The sequence below is a fragment of the Ovis aries genome, chromosome 1 (genome assembly GCF_016772045.2).
Source record: "Ovis aries strain OAR_USU_Benz2616 breed Rambouillet chromosome 1, ARS-UI_Ramb_v3.0, whole genome shotgun sequence".
Lineage (NCBI taxonomy): Eukaryota > Metazoa > Chordata > Mammalia > Artiodactyla > Bovidae > Ovis > Ovis aries.
In genome coordinates, this window is record NC_056054.1 from 253,831,266 (window position 1) to 253,857,009 (window position 25,744).

A 25,744-nucleotide genomic window follows, 5' to 3' on the forward strand; every position below is an offset into this window, starting at 1 on the left:
AAGAGCCTGGCGGGCTACAGTCCATGAGGTTGCAGAGAGATGGTTACAAGCCTGAGTGACTGATACTTTTCACACTTTTAGGAATGGAAGTATGTGTTTGGTGGCTCTGTCAAGAGAGTTTTAGACAAGGAGATCGAACACAGACACAGAAATTACAGAGATTGCTCTTTGTAGGTGACATGGATGTAGATGAACAACTCAGTGCCAGAAGCCTGGCCCTTCTACTAGGCACCACCGAAATATCTTTACTGCCAGCACCAGTATTACGAAAAAGTATTTTCAATCTTATCGCTACCTCTTTCCTCAAAAGTCAGCATGTGCCAATAAGGATAAACAGAGTCTTATTTACTGGTAATTTCTTTGCATGGTTTGCAAACTCAAGGGTCACAATTTGCAGGTATTTCCAATTTCCATTTTCACTCAATATCAAAAGGTTTATTACTCAACATCAACTCTTCTCTGGACATAAGGGTGACTTTGGGTATTTGCTATATGCATAGCTGGTGTTCTATCTTTCCAATCTAAAACAGCTGACAAAATAATTAAGATGAACTAAACAAACAAATATAAAGTCTTTTCCTGTAGCACAGGTTTTCACTGATAAATGGAAAATAAAAATTGCCCAGTTTTCTTCATCATTTATGTGCCACACATAAGCTAATATTTGAGTCATACACTGTCAGCAGTTTCTTCCAACTGTAAAGTGAAATAACTGAGTAACTCTAGCATGCAAACAAAATACATTAATTGTCCTATGCTGTATGCCATTGAAATTATATTCAGTAGGGTCAGATGATAAATTAATTTTGCTTTTTTTGAGACATTTGTCATTAATTCTGAGGCTGATCTTTGTCTCTTGGAAATACTGTTGTCTATCTTTGCCATGAGCAGGGCAAAGTATGACACTTTTCTAAATTTGCTTACTATTATGCCTTTAGCAAGAAAATTAACTTCATACTAGAAAGCTTATTTTGTATTTTTTTATAGAAAGATTCATTGTATTTTGATATAGCGCAAAATTTTCAATGACTTCATGTCATTATCTGACCAACTTTCATAACAGAAAAGACACTGTGGGGAACAGACCATCAGTCCAATAAAATTCTATTCAGTGAGATGCTTTTTTATTGGCACCTCTGTGTTTTCAATGATAGTATGAGATTATCACAAACAAGCAGTTACACTTATCTCAGTATATACAGATTCACATTTTGTATTCTCAGTTGGACCTAATTTTACTATTTATGTTACGATGCTGTTTCGAGCTGCCCCATTATCACTATTTAATCATAAGTAGTTTACACTTTTATGACAACTTCTGAGTAATGGATTCATCTTTAAAACATTTTTATTGTTTACAATGTCGTGTTAGTTTCTTCTGTGCAGCAAAGTGAACAAGTTATACTGGATTCATTTTTGTGAACTGGGAATTTTAAAGTAGCATAATACTAGCAATAAAGTATAAATTAAAAAAAGTAAACAATAATATGCAAATACCATGGATATGTCAGCAGAAAATTAACTGAATTCTGTTAATTGACCTATGTAGTTCTTTTTGGTCAATGATTGACATACTAGTATTTCTCAGAAAATGTGAATCACACACAAACAAAATTGTATCATGGCTTTTCATTCTGAAATCATAAAACTACCAGGGGTCACTAGATGACCCCAGTCTATCATAGATCTGGGGATCATACTTTAGTAAATACCAAACTAGAAAGAGTACAAAGGAAAATTTGTGCTTTCATAATTCTGTTCTTTAACATCTTCTCTAAGAACAAATTCAAACGATTCCTATAGAGAGCATTTTCTGAATTGGCAGAAGGTTGGAATAGATTATCAAAATCTTTTCAATCTCTTGAGATTCTTCTAATACATTATTGAGTGACCAAAAAGTTTGTTCAGGTTTTTCTGTTACATCTTACAGAAAAGCCTGAACAAACGTTTTGGCCAACTCAATTTTAATATGCCCTGAGTTTACAGAACAGTCAACAATCAGAATCCAGTAATTTTCATTGGGATTGAAACCATGGTTACATGTAGAATTCTTAATTCTACACTATTCTATAACTTCACTTACTCACTCAATAAATACCTACTGTATATCTATTATGTGCCAGGCCCTATTTCAGGTATTAGAGATACACCAGGATCTAAATATAGACAAAGTCCCTCCTCTCATGAAGTTTATGTTATAGAGAAGGACATGGACAATAAACAAAAATTTAAATATCAGATGTTATAGGCACTAAGAAGGAAAATGAAGCAAAACTAAAGAAGAGGAGGGGGAGGGGACAGAGAGAGAAGACAGGTGAAGAAGGCAGAGGGTGATCAGGGAAGGTCTCATTAAGAAGGGAATGTCTGAGCACACATCTGGATGAAGGGAGGGAGTGGGTCACGCAGCAATCTGTAGGAAGAGCATTCCAGGCAGAGGAGAGAGTAAGAACAAAGCCCCTGAGGCAGAAGTGGGTTTGGCTTGTTCCAGGAACAGCAAGAACAACTGTTGCTTAAGTAACAGAGAGCAGGCATTGTGAGGATGTGGGTGGGTGGGTGAGGGGTTATGGAGAATGATGGCAAGAACTTTGGCTTTCACTCTGAATGAGATGGGGAAACACTGGAGGGTTTGAGCAGAGGAGTGACATGATCTGACTTACATTTTCAAAGAATAACTCTGTGGAGACTAGGCTGTAGGACAATGAAGGTATAAGCAGGGAGATCAATTAGAGGGAATTCACGTGAGAAACAAGGACGACCAGCTGGGCCAGGGTGACTGTGGAAGAGGTAGCTTAGTGTCGGGTTGTGGTTAACAGGCAAAAACAACTTCTAAGACAGTCTTAGATGACAGTGACATCTTATGGTTCAAATGAAGTCTTATAAAGTTTTATGTCAGAAGAGAATAAATGTAAAAGGAAATAATGAAGTTCCTACAGGAGAAAGAAGAATGGTAGTATTCTGTAACTCAACAGAACCCAACCCATAGCCAACAAAAAGTGCCCCAAGAAGGAGAGGGTCTTCCTCAGAAGAGACTGCCCTATTTACTGGGAGATCTGAACCAGGGGTGGGGATCATATCAGCCAGGTATGGCTGTGAATGCGAGGTGTGCCCTGAGGTTCATCTGTGGAATTCTTGCAAAGATAATCTGGAAGCTAGGGCAGAGAACGCCTGGTGTGGCTGCAGTGTGAGCTGCAGGCCTATGAGCGCTCACCCATAATGCATGCCCTGCCTGTGACTGATCAAATGAGGCTGTGCATGGGAAACAGGGGATGAGAACACCTTGCAAAACAGGAGACTGTGATTATGTTACTTTAAATTCTTACATGATTTATTTTCTGATTATATATACTCTTATTTCTCATTATCATCTCAGTTCTAATTTTGAGGTACTCTAGATAACAACTTTTTTTTTGGGAAAAGGCTGTTGAAAAATTCTTGTATTATTTGCAAATACTAAAGATCCGCTGGGTATCAATATTAATGGAGACCAGAAAGAATGAGTATATCACTTAGATTTTGTATACAAGAGACTTCTTAAGCACTAGGCACATAGAACACATGAACTAGATATAAATAATTAACTCAATTTTATTTCCTCCCATTTAAAATAATCATTATGGCGCATTCTACATAAAGATCTAAAAGCCTAGATACTAGGCAGTGACAAAAAGGAAACTTAAAGAGTTTTATTAAGACAAAAAAGGACTCAGCCTACCGTGGTGATGTACCGGGAGTGGAATTCTGGAGCATCTTTCAGGAACGTGAGGCCAGGATGTGTATCTACCACATCCTGAAAAAGAACAAAATCATAACTAAATTAACAAACATAGCAAAAAAAACCCTAAGATATATACTGATTTTTTTTAACTCTTGTACAATACTTGCCAGTTGAGAAAACTTGCTATTTCACAATACTGAACAATACACTTAAAATTTAGTATTTTATTAAACTCAAATATTTCACAAGCACACTTTTGTGTGACTTTGATATGTACAGTATACTTCAAGGAAGTTAAAATGTTAATCTGGCTATATCTGGGGATTTGTAAAGCAAGTGTCTTACAGGTACATGCTGTAATTCTAACACATGTCAGTGAAATTCATCCCATAGATCTTGTTAGGGATTGCCAAGTGAAATTTACACAGAAAGGAGGATAGACAGAAGCCAACTAGAATGATTCTTTCTTAACCTACAGACATGGGAAATTATTGGAAAAAATAATCATAACTTTAGCCAAATAACTAAATGTTAGCCAAATAACTTTATGTTAAGGTATGTGAGTCTGCTAATGTTCATCAAAATCACTGTGTTGATAAATCTGTTTTCCAATTTAGGATTTTATTTATTTTAAATCTGATATCCTGTTCTCATAGAAGACTATTTGAACATTAAAACCTTGAAATAGTTGTTTTTTTCTTTGTTGTTCAGTTGCTCAGTCACATCTGACTCTTTGCGACAAGCCTTCCTGTCCATTACCAACTCCTGGAGCTTGCTCAAACTCATGTCCATTGCGTCAGTGATGCCATCCAACCATCTCATCTTCTGTTGTCCCCTTCTTCTCCTGCCCTCATCTTCCCAGCATCAGAGTCTTTTCTAATGAGTCAGTTCTTTGCACCAGGTGGCCAAAGTATTGGAGCTTCAGCTTCAGCATCAGTCCTTCCAATAATATTCAGGACTGACTTCCTTTAGGACCGACTGGTTTGATCTCCTTGCAGTCCACGGGACTCTCAAGAGTCTTTTCCAACACCACAGTTCAAAAGCATCAATTCTTCAGTGCTCAGCCTTCTTTATGATCCAACTCTCACATCCATACATGAGTACTGGAAAAACCATAGCTTCGACTATACAGACCTTTGTTGACAAAGTAAAGTCTCTGCTTTTTAATATGCTGTTTAGGTTTGTCATAGCTTTTCTGCCAAGGAGCAAGTGTCTCTGAATTTCACGGACAGTCACCACCTGCAGTGATTTTGGAGGCTAAGAAAATAAACTCTGTCACTGTTTCCCATTGTTTCTCCATCTATTTGCCTTGAAGTGATGGGATCAGATGCCATGATATTTGTTTTCTGAATGTTGAGTTATAAGTCAACTTTTTCACTCTCCTGTTTCACCTTCATCAAGAGGCTCTTTAGTTCCTCTTCACTTTATGCCATAAAAGTAGTATCATCTGTGTATCTGAGATTATTTCACCTGGCAATCTTGGTTACAGCTTGTGCTTCATCCAGTCTGGCATTTTGTGTGATATGCTCTGCATATAAGGTAAACAAGCAGGGTGACAATATACAGCCTTGACATACTCCTTTCCCCCTTTTGAAGCAGTCTGTTTTTCCATGTCCAGTTCTGTTGCTTCTTGACCTGCATACAGGTTTCTCAGGAGGCAGGTAAGGTAGTTTGGTATTCCCATCTCTTTAAGACTTTCCCACTATTTGTTGTCCACACAGTCAAAGGCATTAGTGTAGTCAATGAAGCAGAAGTAGATGTTTTTCTGAAATTCTCTAGCTTTTCCTATGACCCAACGGATGTTGGCAATTTGATCTCTGGTTCCTCTGCCGTTTCTAAATCCAGCTTGTTTTAAATCCTGGAAGTTCTCAGTTCACATACTACTGAAGCCTAGTTTGGAAGATTTTGAGCATTATTACCTTGCTAGCATGTGAAATGAGTTTTTTTTTTCCTAATTTGGTTTTTAAAACATTTTCAATGAGTCTAGAGAATCTAATGGAGATAATTACTGTTAATTTAATAACTGGAAGCAACAATAATGCTGCCAGAGAAATAATCTATTAATTGGCTAGTCATGAATGGAAAGACATCAGTTACATCTCTTTTGTTTCCTCAGAGCAGTTAGCTATTCATACTTACCAGTACAGTCTAAAACCAATGAACCTTAAATTTTTATTTGGAAATAATTTTAGTCTTATAGAAAATTACAAAAATATTACAGAGAGATTCCCTATGTTCTTCTCCTAGCTTCTCATAATGGTAACAACTTAACTGACCTGCCTCTTGAGAAATCTGTATGCAGGTCAGGAAGCAACAGTTAGAACTGAACATGGAATAACAGACTGGTTCCAAATAGGCAAAGGAGTATGTCAAGGCTATATATTGTCACCCTGCTTATTTAACTTATATGCAGAGTACATCATGAGAAACACTGGGATGGAAGAAGCACAAGCTGGAATGAAGATTGCCAGGAGAAATATCAATAACCTCAGCTATGCAGATGACACCATCCTTATGGCAGAAAGTGAACAACTAAAAAGCCTCCTGATGAAGGTGAAAGAGGAGAGTGAAAAAGTTGGCTTAAAGCTCAACATTCAGCAAACTAAGATCATGGCATCCGGTCCCATCACTTCATGGGAAATAGATGAGGAAACAGTGGCTGACTTATTTTTCTGGGCTCCAAAATCACTGCAGATGGTGACTGCAGCCATGAAATTAAAAGATGCTTACTCTTTGGAAGGAAACTTATAACCAACCTAGACAGCATATTAAAAAGCAGAGACATTACTTTGCCAACAAAGGTCTATCTAGTCAAGGCTATGGTTTTTCCAGTAGTAATGTATGGATGTGAGAGTTGGACTATAAAGAAAGCTGAGTGCCGAAGAATTGATGCTTTGGAACTGTAGTGTTGGAGACTCTTGAGAGTCCCTTGGACTGCAAGGAGATCCAACCAGTCCATCCTAAAGGAGATCAGTCCTGGGTGTTCACTGGAAGGACTGATGCTGAGGCTGAAACTGCAATACTTTGGCCACCTCATGCAAAGAGCTGACTCATTGGAAACGACCCTGATGCTGAGGAAGATTGAGGGCAGGAGGAGAAGGGGACGACAGAGGATGAGATGGTTGGATGACATCACCAACTCAATGGACATGGGTTTGGGTGGACTCTGGGAGTTGGCAATGGACAGGGAGGCCTGGCGTGCTCTGGTTCATGGGGTCGCATGGAGTTGGACATGACTGAGCAACTGAACTGAACTGAACAAACCACAGTACAATGATCAAAACTAAGAAATGAACATTGATGTAATACTGGGTTGGTACAAAATTGTGGTTTCACTCTGTTGAACTTTGTTGTTTGATAATGGAACACATTTTCAAATAAAAGTGGTTATATGTCATTTTAATGCACATTTCTTGCTTTATGATTAATGACTTATTATTCATTTTAGACTCCAGAAATGATGTTAGACAAGCATATTTCAGTGATTTTTTTTATTCCAGTTCAAAATGGGTTGTAAAGCAGTGGAGACAACTACCAATGTCAACAACACATTTGGCCCAGGAACTGCTAATGAACATACAGTGCAGTGGCAGTTCAAGAAGTTTTTCAAAGGAGATGAGAGCCTTGAAGATGAAGAGCATTGTAGCCAGCCATCAGAAGTTGATAATGACCAACTGAGAGCAATCATTGAAGCTGATCCTCTTACAATTACATGGGAAGTTGCTGAAGAACTCCACATTGATCTTTCTACGGTCGTTCAGCATTTGAAGCAAAATGGAAGGGTGAAAAAGTTTGATAAATGACTGCCTCATGAGCTGACTGAAAAAAAAATCATCGAGGTGTCGTCTTCTCCTATTCTATGCAAAAACAGTGAAACATTTCTTGATCAAATTGTGATGTGTGATGAAAGGTGGACTTGATACAACAACCAGTGATAACCAGCTCAGTGGTTGGACCAAGAAGAAGCTCCAAAGCACTTCCTAAAACCAAACTTGCACCAAAAAAAAAAAAAAAAAAAAAAAAAGGGCATAGTCACCGTCTGGTGGTCTGCTGCCCATATGATCCACTATAGCCTTCTGAATCCCAGCAAACCATTACATCTGAGAAGTATGTTCAGCAGATTGATGAGATGCACCAAAAACTCCAATGCCAGCAGCTAGTATTGGTCAACAGAAAGGGCCCAATTCTTCTCCATGACAATGCTTGACCACATGTCGCAGATTCAATGCTTCAAAAGTTTAACGAATTGGGCTACAAAGTTTTGCCTCATTTGCCCTATTCACCTGACCTCTTGCCTACAAACTACCACTTCTTCAAGCATCTTGACAACTTTTTGCAAGGAAAATGTTTCCACAACTAGCAGGAGGCAGAAAATACTTTCCAAGAGTTCACTGAATCCTGAAGCACAATTTTTATGCTACAGCAATAAACATTTTTTAATGGCAAAAGTATGTTGATTGTAATGGTTCCTATTTTGATTGATAAAGATGTGTTTGAGCCCAGTTGTAAAGATTTAAAATTCACAGTCCAAAACCACAGTTACTTTTGTACCAACCTAATACTAAACACTAAGCGCAGGTGGTGGCGGTGGGCCGGCGCACTAAGCATGGCCAAGAGCTACCCCACGTCTGAAGTCAGGGACAGCGGCCCAGAGTGCCAGGCTGCGATGGCGCAGGAACGGCCGGGAGGAGCCACGCCTCGTCCGAGGTCAGGGGCAGTGGCCGAGAGGAGCTACCCCACGTCCGAGGTCAGTGGCGGCTGGGAGGAGACACTCTGTGTCCAAGGTCAGGCCGGAAGGAGACACCCCACGACTGAGGTCAGGGGCGGTGACCCTGAGGAGCCACCCATGCCCGAGGCCAGGGCCAGCGGCCGGGAGGAGCAACCCGAGGAGCAGTGGCTGAGCAGGCACAGGAGGGCCTAGAGGAGCTATCCCACGTTGAAAGTCAGGAAGGGTGGCAGTGAGGAGATACCCCTCGTCCAAGGTAAGGAGCAGCAGCTTTGCTTTGCTGGAGCAGCCGTGAAGAGATACCCAACGCCCAAAGTAAGAGAAACCCAAGTAAGATGGTAGGTGTTGCAAGAGGGCATCAGAGGGCAGACACACTGAAACCATACTCACAGAAACCTAGTCAATCTAATCACACTAGGATCACAGCCTTGTCTAACTCAATGAAACCAAGCCATGCCTGCAGGGCAACCCAAGATGGGTGGGTCATGGTGGAGAGATCTGACAGAATGTGGTCCACTGGAGAAAGGAATGGCAAACCACTTCAGTATTCTTGCCTTGAGAACCCCATGAACAGTATGAAAAGGCAAAATGATAGGATACCGAAAGAGTAACTCCCCAGGTCATTAGGTGCCCAATATGCTACTGGAGATCAGTGGAGAAATAACACCAGAAAGAATGACGGGATGGAGCCAAAGAAAAAACAATAGTTGTGGATGTGACTGGTGATAGAAGCAAGATCCGATGCTGTAAAGAGCAATATTGCATAGGAACCTGGAATGTCAGGTCCATTAATCAAGGCAAATTGGAAGTGGTCAAACAAGAGATGGCAAGGGTGAACGTTGACATTCTAGGAATCAGTGAACTCAAATGGACTGGAATGGGTGAATTTAACTCAGATGACCATTGTATCTACTACTGCGGGCAGGAATCCCTCAGAAGAAATGGAGTAGCCATCATGGTCAACAGAAGAGTCTGAAATGCAGTACTTGCGTGCAATCTCAAAAACCACAGAATGATCTCTGTTTGTCTCCAAGGCAAACCATTCAATATCACGGTAATCCAAGTCTATGCCCAACCAGTAACGCTGAAGAAGCTGAAGTTGAATGGTTTTATGAAGACCTACAAGACCTTTTAGAACTAACACCCCAAAAAGATGTCCTTTTCATTACAGGGGACAGGAATGCAAAAGTAGGAAGTCAAGAAACACCTGAAGTAACAGGCGAACTTGGCCTTGGAATGCAGAATGAAGCAGGGCAAAGACTAATAAAGTTTTGCCAAGAAAATGCACTGGTCATAGCAAACACCCTCTTCCAACAACACAAGAGAAGACTCTACACATGGACATCAACAGATGGTCAACACCAAAATCAGATTGATTATATTCTTTGCAGCCAAAGATGGAGAAGCTCTATACAGCCAACAAAAACAAGACCAGGAGCTGACTGTGGCTCAGATCATGAACTCCTTATTACCAAATTCAGACTCAAATTGAAGAAAATTGGGAAAACCGTTAGACCATTCAGGTATGACCTAAATCAAATCCCTTATGATTATCCAGTGGAAGTGAGAAATAGATTTAAGGGACTAGATCTGATAGATAGAGTGCCTGATGAACTATGGAATGAGGTTTGTGACACTGTACAGGAGGCAGGATTCAAGACCATCCCCATGGAAAAGAAATGCAAAAAAGCAAAATGGCTGTCTGGGGAGGCGTTACAAATAGCTGTGAAAAGAAGAGAGGTGAAAAGCAAAGGAGAAAAGGAAAGATACAAGCATCTGAATGCAGAGTTCCAAAGAATAGCAAGAAGAGATAAGAAAGCCTTCTTCAGCGGTCAATGCAAAGAAATAGAGGAAAACAACAGAATGGGAAAGACTAGAGATCTCTTCAAGAAAATTAGAGATACCAAGGGAACATTTCATGCAAAGATGGGCTCGATAAAGGACAGAAATAGTCTGGACCTAACAGAAGCAGAAGATATTAAGAAGAGGTGGCAAGAATACACAGAAGAACTGTACAAAAAAGATCTTCAAGACCAAGATAATCATGATGATGTGATCACTAATCTAGAGCCAGACATCTTGGAATGTGAAGTCAAGTGGGCCTTAGAAAGCATCACTATGAACAAAGCTAGTGGAGGTGATGGCATTCCAGTTGAGCTATTTCAAATCCTGAAAGATGATGCTGTGAAAGTGCCGGGGGCCAGCATGAGGAATTCCGCCCATGGCAAAGGTCATGAGGAAGGAGGCTTGGCATACGCAAAGGCGTGATCAAGCCTCAGGAAACCCCCTGTTCCCGAGCATCAACCCCAAAACCAGAGTCTGTTTTATGCTCTCACCTACACCTCTGACTTTACAGGGGGCTCTCCCCCATAACCGTTTCTCTCGGAAAAGGAGTAAACATGCAGCTCCAAGGCGATAAAAATTCTTAGGCGTGACAAGAGTGTTTCAGCTTACGGACTCCTCTGAAGGTTATCTAGCCCACTTGTATAGGTTTGTCCGGCCACATGTGATTGCTTACAGCCTCCCAACCTGAGAGGCACAAGATGTTTTAGACTTACTAAAGGCAAATTCTTTTGGGGAGTTAGAAATTATTAGTATAGTTGGTTAGGAATTATATTGGTGAAGGGTCTCTTCATTTGTTGTGTCAATAATTGCTGCTAATTCCCTGCTCTGGGTGGGACAAGGATGTCTCAGGTCAAACCTCTCTGCTGACAGACTAGCTTGTGTGACAGGATTATCCATACTCCTGCCACATGATTGTTTACTACCTCTCAACCATAAACAGCACAGAGTTTTGGAGTATTTTGAGAGTCTTAATTAGCATAGGACTTTTTCTTCTTGTTGAGTCAATGATTGCCGCCAGGCCTCCATATCCTTAGGCACTTGGGAATATATTAATCAATGTATTTGGAATATAGCAAAGGAAATATAGTAGTTTTTGATGTTAGCAATACTAGACTTTTTGAGTTAATGGATTTTCTCTTTTGTAATAGATCACTGTATTTTGTTATAAATCACTGTGTCCTTGCTATGTAAGAATGTAACTTTATCATATCTTAAGACTAAATAGATCTTAAGGGGAGCATTGGTGAAAGGATTTTCATTTGTTGGGCTGATGTTTGCTGCTAAATCTCCATGTTCCCTACCCTTATAATGAATATAACTAACATATAGGAGAAATAAGTATTAACCTTTAAGCATATAGGAGAAATAAGTATTAACCTTTAAGACTAATCATGATAACCTTGGGTTAAATAAATTCCTTTCTTGCTTGTAACTCACTACACCCTCACCCTATAGGAATGTAACTTTATTTGGAGGGTGGTGCCTGGTTTAAGAAAAAACACCCTTGGAAGAAATAAGGTTTTTTGGTTATCAGAAAGAAAGGATCATAAAATGTAAGCAGGTCTCACTCATGGCCAGAAGATGATGTAATATCCCTAAGACCTTTTTTTTATACATTTATGTGAAGCACCTGATTTTGATAAAGGTCAGGACTGCTGACCCCCGCGTGACTCTGTATTCATCCCTATGTGTAACAAAAGGTATATAAGCAAACCCAAAAATAAAGAAATCGGATCAGTTTCCGGAAAGACTGATTCCCCCATGTCGCTTCTCTCTTGCTCCCGGTTTTTCTGGCTGAATTCCCACCTGGAGCATGGATGCTATTCCACGTAATCCAAGTTATTCAAACTCCTTTTCTCCACTAATCTTCCTACTACACTATCCATTTCTAATCTCTCTCTATCTGTGATTAAATATGTATTTTTCCAAAGACGCCGACTCCGTCCCCCCACCTTCGAATCACCCTGGATCCACCAGGGCTAGACCCCGGCAAAAGTGCTGCACTTAATATGCCAGCAAGTTTGGAAAACTCAGCAGTGGCCACAGGACTGGAAAAGGTCAGTTTTCATTCCAATCCCAAAGAAAGGCAATGCCAAAGAATGCTCAAACTACCGCACAATTGCACTCATCTCACATGCTAGTAAAGTAATGCTCAAAATTCTCCAAGCCAGGCTCCAGCAATACGTGAACCATGAACTTCCTGATGTTCAAGCTGGTTTTAGAAAAGGCAGAGGAACCAGAGATCAAATTGCCAACATCCGCTAGATCATGGAAAAAGCAAGAGAGTTCCAGAAAAACATCTATTTCTGCTTTATTGACTCTGCCAAAGCCTTTGACTGTGTGGATCACAATAAATTGTGGAAAATTCTGAGAGAGATGGGAATACCAGACCACCTAACCTGCCTCTTGAGTAACCTATATGCAGGTCAGGAAGCAACAGTTAGAACTGGACATGGAACAACAGACTGGTTCCAAATAGGAAAAGGAGTACGTCAAGGCTGTTTATTGTCACCCTGCTTATTTAACTTATATGCAGAGTACATCATGAGAAATGCTGGACTGGATGAACAAGCTGGAATCAAGATTGCCGGGAGAAATATCAATAACCTCAGATATGCAGATGATACCAGCCTGATAGCAGAAAGTGAAGAGAAGCTAAAAATCCTCTTGATGAGAGTGAAAGAGGAGAGTGAAAAAGTTGGCTTAAAGCTCAACATTCAGAAAACGAAGATCATGGCATCCGGTCCCATCACTCCATGGGAAATAAATGGGGAAACTGGCAGACTTTATTTTTTGGGGCTCCAAAATCACTGCAGATGTTGACTGTAGCCATGAAATTAAAAGACGCTTACTCCTTGGAAGAAAAGTTATGACCAACCTAGATAGTATATTGAAAAGCAGAGACATTACTTTGCCGACTAAGGTCTGTCTAGTCAAGTGTACAGTTTTTCCTGTGGTCATGTATGGATGTGAGAGTTGGACTGTGAAGAAGGCTGAGCGCTGAAGAATTGATGCTTTTGAACTGTGGTGTTGGAGAAGTCTCTTGAGAGTCCCTTGAACTGCAAGGAGATCAGAATGATCTCCATTCTGAAGGAGATCAGCCCTGGGACCTTTGGAAGGAATGATGCTAAAGCTGAAACTCCAGTACTTTGGCCACCTCATGCGAAGAGTTGACTCATTGGAAAAGGCTCTGATGCTGGGAGGGATTGGGGTCAGGAGGAGAAGGGGACGACAGAGGATGAGATGGCTGGATTGCATCACAGACTTGATGGACATCAGTCTGAGTGAACTCCGGGAGTTGGTGATGGACAGGGAGGCCTGTCGTGCTGCGATTCATGGGGTCACAAAGAGTCGGACACAACTGAGCAACTGAACTGAACTGAATACTAAACTACAGATCTTATTCAAAATTTACCAGGTTTCCCCCTAAAGTCTTTTTTTTTTTTTTTTTCCTGTTTCAGGATCCTAACTGCATTTAGTTCTTGTGTCTCATTGCTATCCCAATCCATGGCAGTTCTTCAGTCTTTCATTATGTTTCATGATTCTGACACTTTAATGAGTTCTGGTCAGTTTTTCTGTAGAATGTCTCTCAATGTGGCATGTCTGGTATTTTCTTATGATTAAAGTTACACACTTTTAGTGAGTTTACCACGGAAGTGATGTGTCCTTTTCAGTCATATAAGGAGTATGTGGTGTTGATAGGTCTTACAACTTATATTGATTTTTGAATATACTTGGTTAAAGTGGTATCTGGTGGGTCTGCCACCATAAATTTATTACATTCCTTTAATAAAGTTGATAAATATCATGGAGGAGATACTTGGAGACTCTGTCAATATCCTGTTTCTCTGCAAATTTTTGCCCACAAATATTAGCAGGCATTGATAGAAACTGACTGTGGCATTTTTATAGTCCTGTTTACCAAATTTATGTAGTGATGTTTACTTTGCTTTTCCTCTCATCCCCTCCACATTTGTTAACTGAAATTGTTCTGTAAGGAAGATCTGTCCTTTCCCTTGTATTTATTTGTTCAATTTATGTCAGTATAGACTCATGGGTATTTATTTCATTCTATGGGTTATAATCCAATACTATAATTGTGTTGGATTATATCAGTTTATCAATAGCATCATAAAATACTAATATTATTCTGCTGCTCAAATTGAGCTAGCTTTGGTCTCTGGGAGCTGTTAGGTTGGCTCCTTTGTCCTCTTGACATACCCCATCCTTTTGTGAACACTTCCATATCTTCTGGTATCACAAAATAGTGCAGGCTCATTTTATATTTGCTATGCTCCCACCTGAGAATCAACCTTTTCTCCAAGCAGCCCTGATTTCTTTTCCTGGAGAGTGGTATTTGGAAGCAAATATGGGGGCTAGGAGTACTCGTTACTACTAGGGTGTCATTGCTACCGAATCCTCTTAGTAGACACAACTAGGAATACATGTATGTATATCAGTTCATACATACACATATACTTGTATTTTTCTATATCTATATGTATTAAAAACTATGTAATCATACAGATAGCTAATTTTAATTCAATAATGCAAGGTTCCCTCTTTCCTTTATAACTTTTAACATAACTGCCAACCATTACCCCATTGAGAAAGTAATTTACTAACTAGACTACAGTATTTGTATATAGTATCTTTGGTCTTTAGTTTTAGAGTATCCAGTGAAAATATTATTTTCCAAGGTTATTTAGGTCTTTCCTTATCTTCCTTTATCTTCCTTAATGTAGTTGTGTTACCCATTTGTAATAGAGTTCATTTGTTATTGTTTATATTCTACTTTGGGCTTCTTTTCTACAGGTTTCAGTTCAGTTCAGTTCAGTCACTCAGTCATGTCTCTTTGCGACCCCATGAATCTCAGCACGCCAGGCCTCCCTGTCCATCACCAACTCCCAGAGTTTACCCAAACTCATGTCCATCGAGTCAGTGATGCCATCCAGCCATCTCATCCTCTGTTGTCCCCTCTCCTCCTGCCCCCAATCCCTCCCAGCATCAGAGTCTTTTCCAGTGAGTCAACTCTTCGCATGAGGTGGCCAAAGTATTGGAGTTTCAGCCTCAGCATCAGTCCTTTCAATGAACACTCAGGACTGATCTCCTTTAGGATGGACTGGTTGGATCTCCTTGCAGTCTAAGGGACTCTCAAGAGTCTTCTCCAACACCACATTTCAAAAGCATCAATTCTTCGGCGCTCAGCTTTCTTCACAGTCCAACTCTCACATCCATACATGACCACTGGAAAAACCAGACTTGACTAGATGGACCTTTGTTGGCAAAGTAATGTTTCTGCTTTTTAATATGCTATCTAGGTTGGTCATAACTTTCCTTCCAAGTATTTAATATTTTGTGAATAATTATAAATGGTATTTAAAAGATTTTATTTTCAATTATTTGTTGCTAGTATATAGAAAGTTGAGTTCCATATATTGATCATGTATCTGTAACCTTGCTAAACTCACTTATTAAATACAGCTTTAGCAGCATCCCATAAATTTCGACATGCTGTATTTTCATTCACTTCAAAATACTTCCTAATTTTCCTTTTGATTTCTTCTTCTCTGACCCATAGGTTATTTAAAAGTTGCTATTTATCAAACATTTAGGAATTTTTCACAGATCTGTTATTGTTTCTAATTTAATTCCATTATGGTCAGAGAACATATTTAGTGAACTGAATATTTAGAATTTGTTGAGATTTATTCTATGGTCAGAATATAGTCTATTTTGGGAAATATTCTGTGTACATGTTAAAGGTATGTATATTCTATATGACAAGGGTATGCTTGAACCCATACCTTCTTACTCAGATTCCTAATGCCCTTTAGCCAGGAAATTAAAAGACACTTACTCCTTGGAAGGAAAGTTATGACCAACCTAGATAGTATATTCAAAAGCAGAGACATTACTTTGCCAACAAAGGTCCATCTAGTCAAGGCTATGGTTTTTCCAGTAGTCACGTATGGATGTGAGAGTTGGACTGTGAAGAAAGCTGAGCACTGAAGAATTGATGCTTTTGAACTGTGGTGTTGGAGAAGACTCTTGAGAGTCCCTTGGACTGCAAGGAGATCCAACCAGTCCATTCTGAAGGAGATCAACCCTGGGATTTCTTTGGAAGGAATGACGCTAAAGCTGAAGCTCCAGTACTTTGGCCACCTCATGCGAAGAGTTAACTCATTGGAAAAACTCTGATGCTGGGAGGGATTGGGGACAGGAGAAAGGGATGACAGAGGATGAGATGGCTGGATGGCATCACCGACTCAATGGACGTGGGTTTGAGTGAACTCCGGGAGTTGGTGATGGACAGGGAGGCCTGGCGTGCTGCAATTCATGGGGTCACAAAGAATCGGACATGACTGAGTGACTGAACTGAACTGAATGGATAAAGTAGAAAAATAACATGTAGGGAAAGACAATAAAATGTATAAAGATTTCACAAGAAAAAATTAAATGAATGTGTATTCTGCTGTGGTTCAATGAAGTGTAATATAAATGTCAATTAGGTCAGCTTGGTTGATAGTCTTGTTTTTGTGTTCTATGTATCCTTACTGATTTTCACTCTACTTGTACTATTCATTATTAAGAGCAGCACATGGAAATCTACAACTATAATTGTGGATTTATCCTTGCAGTTCTATTGGATTTTGCTTCATGCATTCTAAAGTTCTGTTATTAGGTGTATAAACATTTAGAATTGTTATATTATCCTTATAAACTGACCCCTTTACCATTCCTTAGCAATATTATTTTCTCTAAAAATTACTTTGACATTAATATAGTGACCCAGCTTTTTCTTTCCTTTTTTGTGGCAAAGAAAACATAAGATTCATCCTCCCAACAATTTACAAGTGTAGAGTACAATACTTCAGTCACTTGCACAATCACTTACAGTACAATATTGTCAATCACTTGGGCTTCAATTGTTTTCAGCTTGAAACAATTACATCCAGATAATTTGGGGTACAAATACTGTAGTTAAGAGAGTACAATATTGTCAATCACATGCACAATCTAGGATACCCCCAGATTCTCCCCACTTCCCATCCAACTCAGTCCTGCATGACTGAAACTCTACACTCATCACACAATGAACTCTTACTTCATCCTCCCTCCAGCCCCTGGAAACCACTATTCTTCTATTTGTATGCATTTGACCACTTTAGACTCCTCATAAGTGGAGTCATGCAGTATACATCTTTTTGTGACTAGCTGATTTCCCTTAGCATAACGTTCTCAAGATTAATCTACTGCTTCATGTGACAGAATTCCCCTTTTTTTAAAAAGATAAACAATATTCTGTTGTATATATATACACCACATTTTCTTATCCATTCATCCACTGATGGACATTTACATCACTTCTACCTCTTGGCTACAGTGAATAATGTTGCCATCAACATTGATGTACAAAGCTCTGAGATTCTGTTTTCAATTCTTTTGGATGTATACCCAGGAGTAGTATTGATGATCATATGGAACTTCTGTTTTATTTTCCATAGTGGATATACCATTTTACATTCTTAACAGTATTCCAGTTTCTCCACATCCTTACCAACACTTAAAAAAAAACAAAAAACAGTAGCCATCTTAATGGGTGTGAGGTGGTATCTCATTGTGGTTTTAATTTGTGTTCCCCTGCTTAATGATGTTGAACATCTTTTCATATGCTTATTTGACATTTTATCTTCTTTGGAGAAATGTTTATCCAAGTCCTTTGCTTGTTTCAAATTCAGGTTACTTGTTTACTTGTTTGTTGTTACTGAGTCACAGGAGTTCTTTATATAATCTGGATAGTAGCCTATCCAGATATGTTTGCAAATATGTCTTCCATTCTGTAGGTTGCCTTTCACTGTGCTATTTCTTTGCTGTGACAGTTTAAAATTTGATATAATCCCATTTTGTCTTTTGCTTTTGTTATCTGTGCTTTTGGTATCATATCCATAAAAATCATTGTCAAAACTAGTATCATAAAGTTTTTCCCTATGTTTTCTTCTAAGAGGTATATAGTTTGAGGTTTTATGTTTAGGTCTTTAATCCATTTTCATTTTTGTACATGCTATGATAATTGGTCTACCTTCTTTCCTTTGCATATGAATATTCAGTTTTCCTAACATCATTTGTTGGAGATTAATCTTTTCCTCACTGTTACTCTTGGCAACACTGAAGATCATTTGACCATATAAGCAAGAATTTACTTCTGGGTTCTCTATTCTGTTTCATTGGTCTACATGTCTGTGTTTATGCCAGTACCATCTTGTTTGACTGCTGTGTCTTTGTAATATGTTTTGAAGTCATAAAGGGTGAGACTTCAGCTTTATTCTCCTTTTACAGGATTGTTTTGGCTATTCCAAGTCCTTTGAACTCCATATGAATTTTAGAACTGTTTTTTCCACTTCTGTAAAAATACCACTGGTATTTAAAAACAACTTTATTGAGGTATAATTGATATACAAAAACTATACATATATACAATTATCTGAGTCTGGATAAATGCATATACCTTAGGAAACCAACACTGCAATCAAGGTAACAGATATATCCATTATCTCCAGCACTTTCCTTGTAGTTTTCTTTTTTTTGTTTGTTTTCTGATAATACTTCACATGAAATCTACCTTCTAACAAAAATTCAAGTGCAGAATACAGTATTGTTAGTGATAGGAGGCACTATGTTGTACAACAGATCTCTAGAACTTACTTGTCTTGCATAACTGAAACTTTATACTGATTGAACAACATCTCCATGATTCCACTTATATAGGGTATCTAAAATAGTCAAACTCATAGAAGCAGAGAACAGAAATGGTACCTGCCAGGGAATGGCAGAAAGGAACCGCTGGGATTTTGATAGAGGTTACACTGATCTATAGATTGCTCTGGACAGTATGGGCATTTATAAACAGTAAGTTTTTCAATCCATGAACATGGAAAGCCTCCCATTTATTTATAAGAGTTTTCTTTTAACAGGCAAAAAATTAAACAGAAGTTTAATAATGTGTACACATGGGAGAGACCCAGGAAAAGTGAGTAACTAGGCAAAATGGCCAAAGCTCTTACTTTAAATACCATCTTCAGCTAGAAACACTAGTGGATATTGGAGGTGGTCGTTTGAGACTTCAAAGGGGAGGAAAGCAATTCACGTGAAGATGGAAAAGTAACATTTGATAAACAAAGGTTTGCTGTGCAAACAACAGGACAGGAGGACACAGAGTGGACTGTGATCTCTAGTCAAGGCTATGGCTAAGTTTTGCTCACCATACTTTGCACATACTCTTTGCAGAAATTTCTGCTGATTGCTCTGATCACTCTGTTCCAGGATGAGGTCCTCTATCTCAATTTTTTTAGGCAGCTAGGGAGATGGTCAAAGTTTTTTCTGAGTCTTTTGGGCTTTGATTGTTTTCAGCTTGAAATAATTACATCTAGATATTTTGGGGAGGCAAATTTTGCTCACTTACATGGATTTCAGTGAAGAAGTCAAAATATGAATGGGTTCAGTTCAGTTGCTCAGTCGTGTCCAACTCTTTGCGACCCCATGAATTGCAGCACGCCAGGCCTCCCTGTCCATCACCAAATCCCAGAGTTCACTCAGACTCACGTCCATCGAGTCCGTGATGCCATCAACCCATCTCATCCTCTGTCCACTCTTTGCGACCCCATGAATTGCAGCACGCCAGGCCTCCCTGTCCATCACCAAATCCCAGAGTTCACTCAGACTCACGTCCATCGAGTCCGTGATGCCATCAACCCATCTCATCCTCTGTCGTCCCCTTCTCCTCCTGCCCTCAATCCCTCCCAGCATCAGAGTCTTTTCCAATGAGTCAACTCTTCGCATGAGGTGGCCAAAGTATTGGAGTTTCAGCTTCAGCATTAGTTCTTCCAAAGAAATCCCAGGGTTGATCTCCTCCAGAATGGATGGGTTGGGTCTCCTTGCAGTCCAAGAGCCTCTCAAGAGTCTTCTCCAACACCACAGTTCAAAAGCATCAATTCTTCAGTGCTCAGCTTTCTTCACAGTCCAACTCTCACATCCATACATTACCACTGGAAAAACCACAGCCTTGACTAGATGGACCCTTATTGGCAAAGTAATGTCTCTGCTTTTCAATATGCTATCTAGGTTGGTTATAACTTTTCTTCCAAGGATTAAGTGTCTTTTAATTTCATGGCTGCAGTCAACATCTGCAGTGATTTTGGAGCCCCCCAAAATAAAATCCTGACAGTATTTCCACTGTTTCTGCATCTATTTCCCATAAAGTGATGGCACCAGATGCCACGACATTTGTTTTCTGAATGTTGAGCTTTAAGCCTACTTTTTCACTCTCCTCTTTCACTTTCATCAAGAGGCTTTTAGTTCCTCTTCACTTTCTGCCATAAGGGTGGTATCATCTGCATATCTGAGGTTATTGATATTTCTCCCGGCAATCTTGATTCCAGCTTGTGCTTCTTCCAGCCCAGCGTTTCTCATGATGTACTCTGCTTAGAAGTTAAATAAGCAGAGTGACAATAAACAGCCTTGACGTACTCCTTTTCCTATTTGGAACCAGTCTGTTGTTCCATGTCCAGTTCTAACTGTTGCTTCCTGACCTGCATATAGGTTTCTCAAGAGGCAGGTTAGGTGGTCTGGTATTCCCATCTCTCTCAGAATTTTCCACAATTTATTGTGATCCACACAGTCAAAGGCTTTGGCAGAGTAAATAAAGCAGAAATAGATGTTTTTCTGGAGCTCTCTTGCTTTTCCATGATCCAGCGGATGTTGGCATTTTGATCTCTGGCTCCTCTGCCTTTTGTAAAGCCAGCTTGAACATCTGGAAGTTTATAGTTCACGTATTGCTGGAGCCTGGCTTGGAGAATTTTGAGCATTACTTTACTAGTTTGTGAGATGAGTGCAATTGTGCGGTAGTTTGAGCATTCTTTGGCATTGCGTTTCTTTGGGATTGGAATGAAAACTGACCTTTTCCAGTCCTGTGGCCACTGCTGAGTTTTCCAAACTTGCTGGCATATTGAGTGCAGCACTTTCACAGCATCATCTTTCAGGATTTGAAATAGCTGAACTGAAATTCCATCACCTCCACTAGCTTTGTTCGTAGTGATGCTTTCTAAGGCCCACTTGACTTCACATTCCAGGATGTCTGGCTCTAGGTGAGTGATCACACCATCATGATTATCTTGGTCTTGAAGATCTTTTTTGTACAGTTCTTCTGTGTATTCTTGCCACCTCTTCTTAATATCTTCTGCTTCTGTTAGGTCCATACCATTTCTGTCCTTTATCGAGCCCATCTTTGCATAAAAATGTTCCCTTGGTAGCTCTAATTTTCTTGAAGAGATCTCTAGTCTTTCCCATTCTGTTGTTTTCCTCTATTTCTTTGCTTTGATTAGTGAGGAAGGCTTTCTTATCTCTTCTTGCTATTCTTTGGAACTCTGCATTCAGATGCTTATATCTTTCCTTTTCTCCTTTGCTTTTCGCCTCTCTTCTTTTCACAGCTATTTGTAGGCTCCCCCCCCCTCCCCAGACAGTTCCATGGGGATGGTCTTGATCCCTGTCTCCTGTACAGTCACGAACCTCCGTCTATAGTTCATCAGGCACTCTATCTATGAGATCTAGTCCCTTAAATTTATTTCTCACTTCCACTGGATAATCATAAGGGATTTGATTTAGGTCATACCTGAATGGTCTAGTGGTTTCCCCTACTTTCTTAAATTTAAGTCTGTGAATTTGGCAATAAAGAATTCATGATCTGAGCCACAGTTAGCTCCTAGTCTTGTGTTTTTTTTGACTGTATAGAACTTCTCCATCTTTGGCTGTAAAGAATATAATCAATCTGATTTTGGTGTTGACCATCTGGTGATGTCCATGTGTAGAGTCTTCTCTTGTGTTGTTGGAAGAGGGTGTTTGCTATGACCAGTGCATTTTCTTGGCAAAACTCTATTAGTATTTGCCCTGCTTCGTTCCATATACCAAGGCCAAATGTGCCTGTTACTCCAGGTGTTTCTTGACTTCCTACTTTTGCATTCCAGTCCCCTGTAATGAAAAGGACATCTTTTTGGGTGTTAGTTCCAAAAGGTCTTGTAGGTCTTCATAAAACCATTCAACTTCAGCTTCTTCAGCATTACTGGTTGGGGCATAGACTTGGATTACTGTGATACTGAATGGTTTGCCTTGGAAATGAACAGAGATCATTCTGTGGTTTTTGAGATTGCATGCAAGTACTGTATTTCAGACTCTTTTGTTGACCATGATGGCTACTCCATTTCTTTTAAGGAATTCCTGTCCACAGCAGTAGATTTAATGGTCATGTGAGTTAAATTCACCCATTCCAGTCCATTTTAGTTTGCTGATTCCTAGAATGTTGATGTTCACTCTTGCCATCTCGTTTGACCACTTTCAATTTGCCTTGATTCATGAACCTGACATTCCAGGTTCCTATGTAATATTGCTCTTTACAGCATTGGACCTTGCTTCTATCACCAGTCACATCCACAACTGAGTATTGTTTTTGCTTTGGCTCCACCCCTTCATTCTTTCTGGAGAATGGGTTACCTCGCAAAAATAACTCCCAGACTTTGGAGGTGGGTGTCAAGGCACACAAACTCTGGGGGCCTGCAGGAGAGCTGAGGGGTACTGCAGTGAGGGAATTACTGAGGACCTCATCCTTACTCCCCAGCAGATAAAGCCTGGGACATTTGGTTATTAACAATGTAAGAAATTAATATTTTGATGATACTTGCTTTAGGGTTCCTTCTGCCCCCCTGGTTTCATAGCCCTTTTTGACTTAGTTCAGAGCCCTTGAAGTGTCTTCAAAATCCTCCACTCCCTACCCACTGGGAAATCTCTACTGAGGTCTGCTTTCTTCTTGGAGATCCATGAGGAGACAGGTCTGGGTATATAGGTGAGATCCTCCAAACAGTGTGTACATGGAAAAGAGGTGTCAAAGGGCTCAGCCCTGGGAGGTCCAACATTCAGAAATCAGAGGAATGTGGAGGGACTTTTCTGCTTTTGCCGAATTCTTTCTTTCTTGAGTTCTTAGCCATAACATTTCTGGCTAAAGGGTGGGAACAATATGGCTGTAAATGAATGTATGAGTCAATTTCTGGGCTATTTCACCATCATTGGATATTAACATTCAGCTTTTTGGGGAGTCCTTTTAGAATGTGTAAATTGTTATCTTCAGACTACTTTCATTTACATATCTTTGATTTCTAGTGAGAATTAACATTTTCCTGTCTGGGGCTTCCCTGGTGGCTAGTGGTAAAGAATCCGCCTGCAATACAGGAGACAACTACAATGTAGGAGACACAAGTTCAAGCCCTGGGTTGGGAAGATCCCCTGGAAAAGGAAATGGCAACCCACTCCATCATTCTTGCCTGGAAAATGCCATCGACAGAGGAGCCTGGCAGGCTACAGATCATGGGGTTGCAAAAGAGTCAGTAAGACTAAGCAACTAAACAACAACTATTTGTTTATTAACTATATTTCCCTTATGGGGATGGTCCTGTCTTTTATCTCTGTATCTTTTAGAATATAGACATTTATTTTACAAATTTGTATCAGCTATTTTTTTCATCTTATTTTTTGTTGAAGTATAGTTGATCTAGTGTTATGTTAGTTTCAGAATTTTTGCAGATTATATTCCATTATAGATTATTACCAGAAAATGGCCATCATTCCCTGTGCTTTACAGTATATCCTTCTTATATTATATATATATATAAAATATACTTTTTCAGATTCTTTTTGCATTGTAGGTTATTGTAAGATATTGAATACAGTTCCCTGTGCTATATTGTAGGTCCTTGTTGTGTATCTACTTTATATATAGTATGTGTATCTATTAATCCAAAGCTCCTAATTTATCCCCCCCCCCCTGCTTTGGTTCCCCTTCAGTAACCATAAATTTGTTTTCTATGTCTGTGAGTCTGTTTCTAAATAAGTTCATTTGTATCATTTTTTAAGATTCTACATACAAGTGATAGCATATGATATCTATCTTTATCTAGCCTACTTCATTTAGTATGATAATCTCTAGGTTCATCTATATCAATGCAAATGACCTTATTTCATTCCATTATATACATCTTCTTTATCCATTCCTCTGTCAGTGGACATTTAGGTTGCTTCCATGTATTGGCTACTGTAAACAGTCCTGCTATGAACACTGGGGTGCATGTATCTTTTCAAGTTAAGAGTTTTTGCCTTTTCCAAATAGGTGCCCAACAGTGGGATTGCTGGCAGCTCTATTTTTAGTTTTCTGAGTAACCTTTATACTGTATTCCACACTGGCTGTACCAATCTACATTGCCACCACAGTGTAGGAGGGTTTCCTTTGCTCCACACCTTGTCCAGCATTTGTTATCTGTAGACTTTTTAGTAGCCATTCTGACTGGTGTGAGGTTATACCTCATTATAGTTTTGATTTGCATTTCTTCAAGAGCCTTCTTTTGATTAGTGTTAGTATGATAAACATATTTTTTCATCTCCTTTTACTTTTAACCTGTTTGCGTCTTTATGATTCTTTCAGGGTCTTGGTTTTTTGTCTAATCTTTGGGTCTTGGTTTTTTTTGTCTAATATAATTTTAGGTCTTGGTATTTTTGTCTAACATTTGCCTTTGAGGGATACGCACACCACTTATAGGTGACTATTGATATGGTTAGGTTTAAATCTCTTATCCCATCCAGCCTTTGTTCCTTTTTTTCCTTCCATTTCTGCCTCCATTTGGGTTAACTTAGTGTGCTTTATAATTCTCTTATTTCCTTTTTTGGCTTATTAGCTATAACTATAGCTATAGCTCTTGTTATTTCAGAGGTACATCAGAGGTTACAACATACGTCTTTAACTTAGTATAATCTACTTGCAAGAAATGTTAAACAACCTCATGGATTATATTTGAACCATAACAATATACTTCCATTTCTCTTCATTTAATTTTTATGCTACTGTTGTTAAATTGTACTTAAACATATGTTAGAAATAACACAATGCAGTGTGATAGCTTCATTTAAAGAGTTAATTTTCTTCTAAAGAGATGTGAATAATAAAAAATCACATATATGTAGTTACTACTTCTGGAGCTCATTCCTTTGTGTAGATTTGTATTTCCATCTGGTATTATTTTCCTCCTTGCATAAACAACTTTTTTAAAAAACAAACAAATGAAACACATCTCTTGTAATGCATTTCTGCTGGTGATGAATTCTTTGAGCTTTTTTATGTCCAAAAATAAAAATCTTTAGTCCACCTTCATTTTTGAAGGATATTTTCATTGGGTATAGTATTCAAGGTTGACTGTTCTTTTCTTTCAGTACTTTAGAGATGTTGCTCCTCTGTCTTCTGGTTTGGACTTTTCCAACATGAAATCCACTGTCATCTTTATCTTTGTTTCACTCTATGAAATGTGACTATTTTCTCTGGCTACTTTTAAAACTTTCTATTATTGTGATGTGCCACAGCTCAGTTG

The 25,744-nt window shown here is 39.2% G+C and overlaps 1 protein-coding gene across 5 annotated transcripts in view; it reads right to left on the reverse strand.

Moving 5' to 3' along the window:
• PPP2R3A (protein phosphatase 2 regulatory subunit B''alpha) overlaps nucleotides 1-25,744 on the reverse strand; it is a 239,025-nt gene that overhangs the window by 96,154 nt on the left and 117,127 nt on the right. For all 5 annotated transcript variants that reach the window (XM_042236740.1, XM_060395536.1, XM_015092650.3 and 2 more), the window contains one exon: nucleotides 3,713-3,787. In XM_042236740.1, the coding sequence (XP_042092674.1) occupies nucleotides 3,713-3,787 (75 nt within the window). The remainder of the gene's footprint in view (nucleotides 1-3,712; nucleotides 3,788-25,744) is intronic.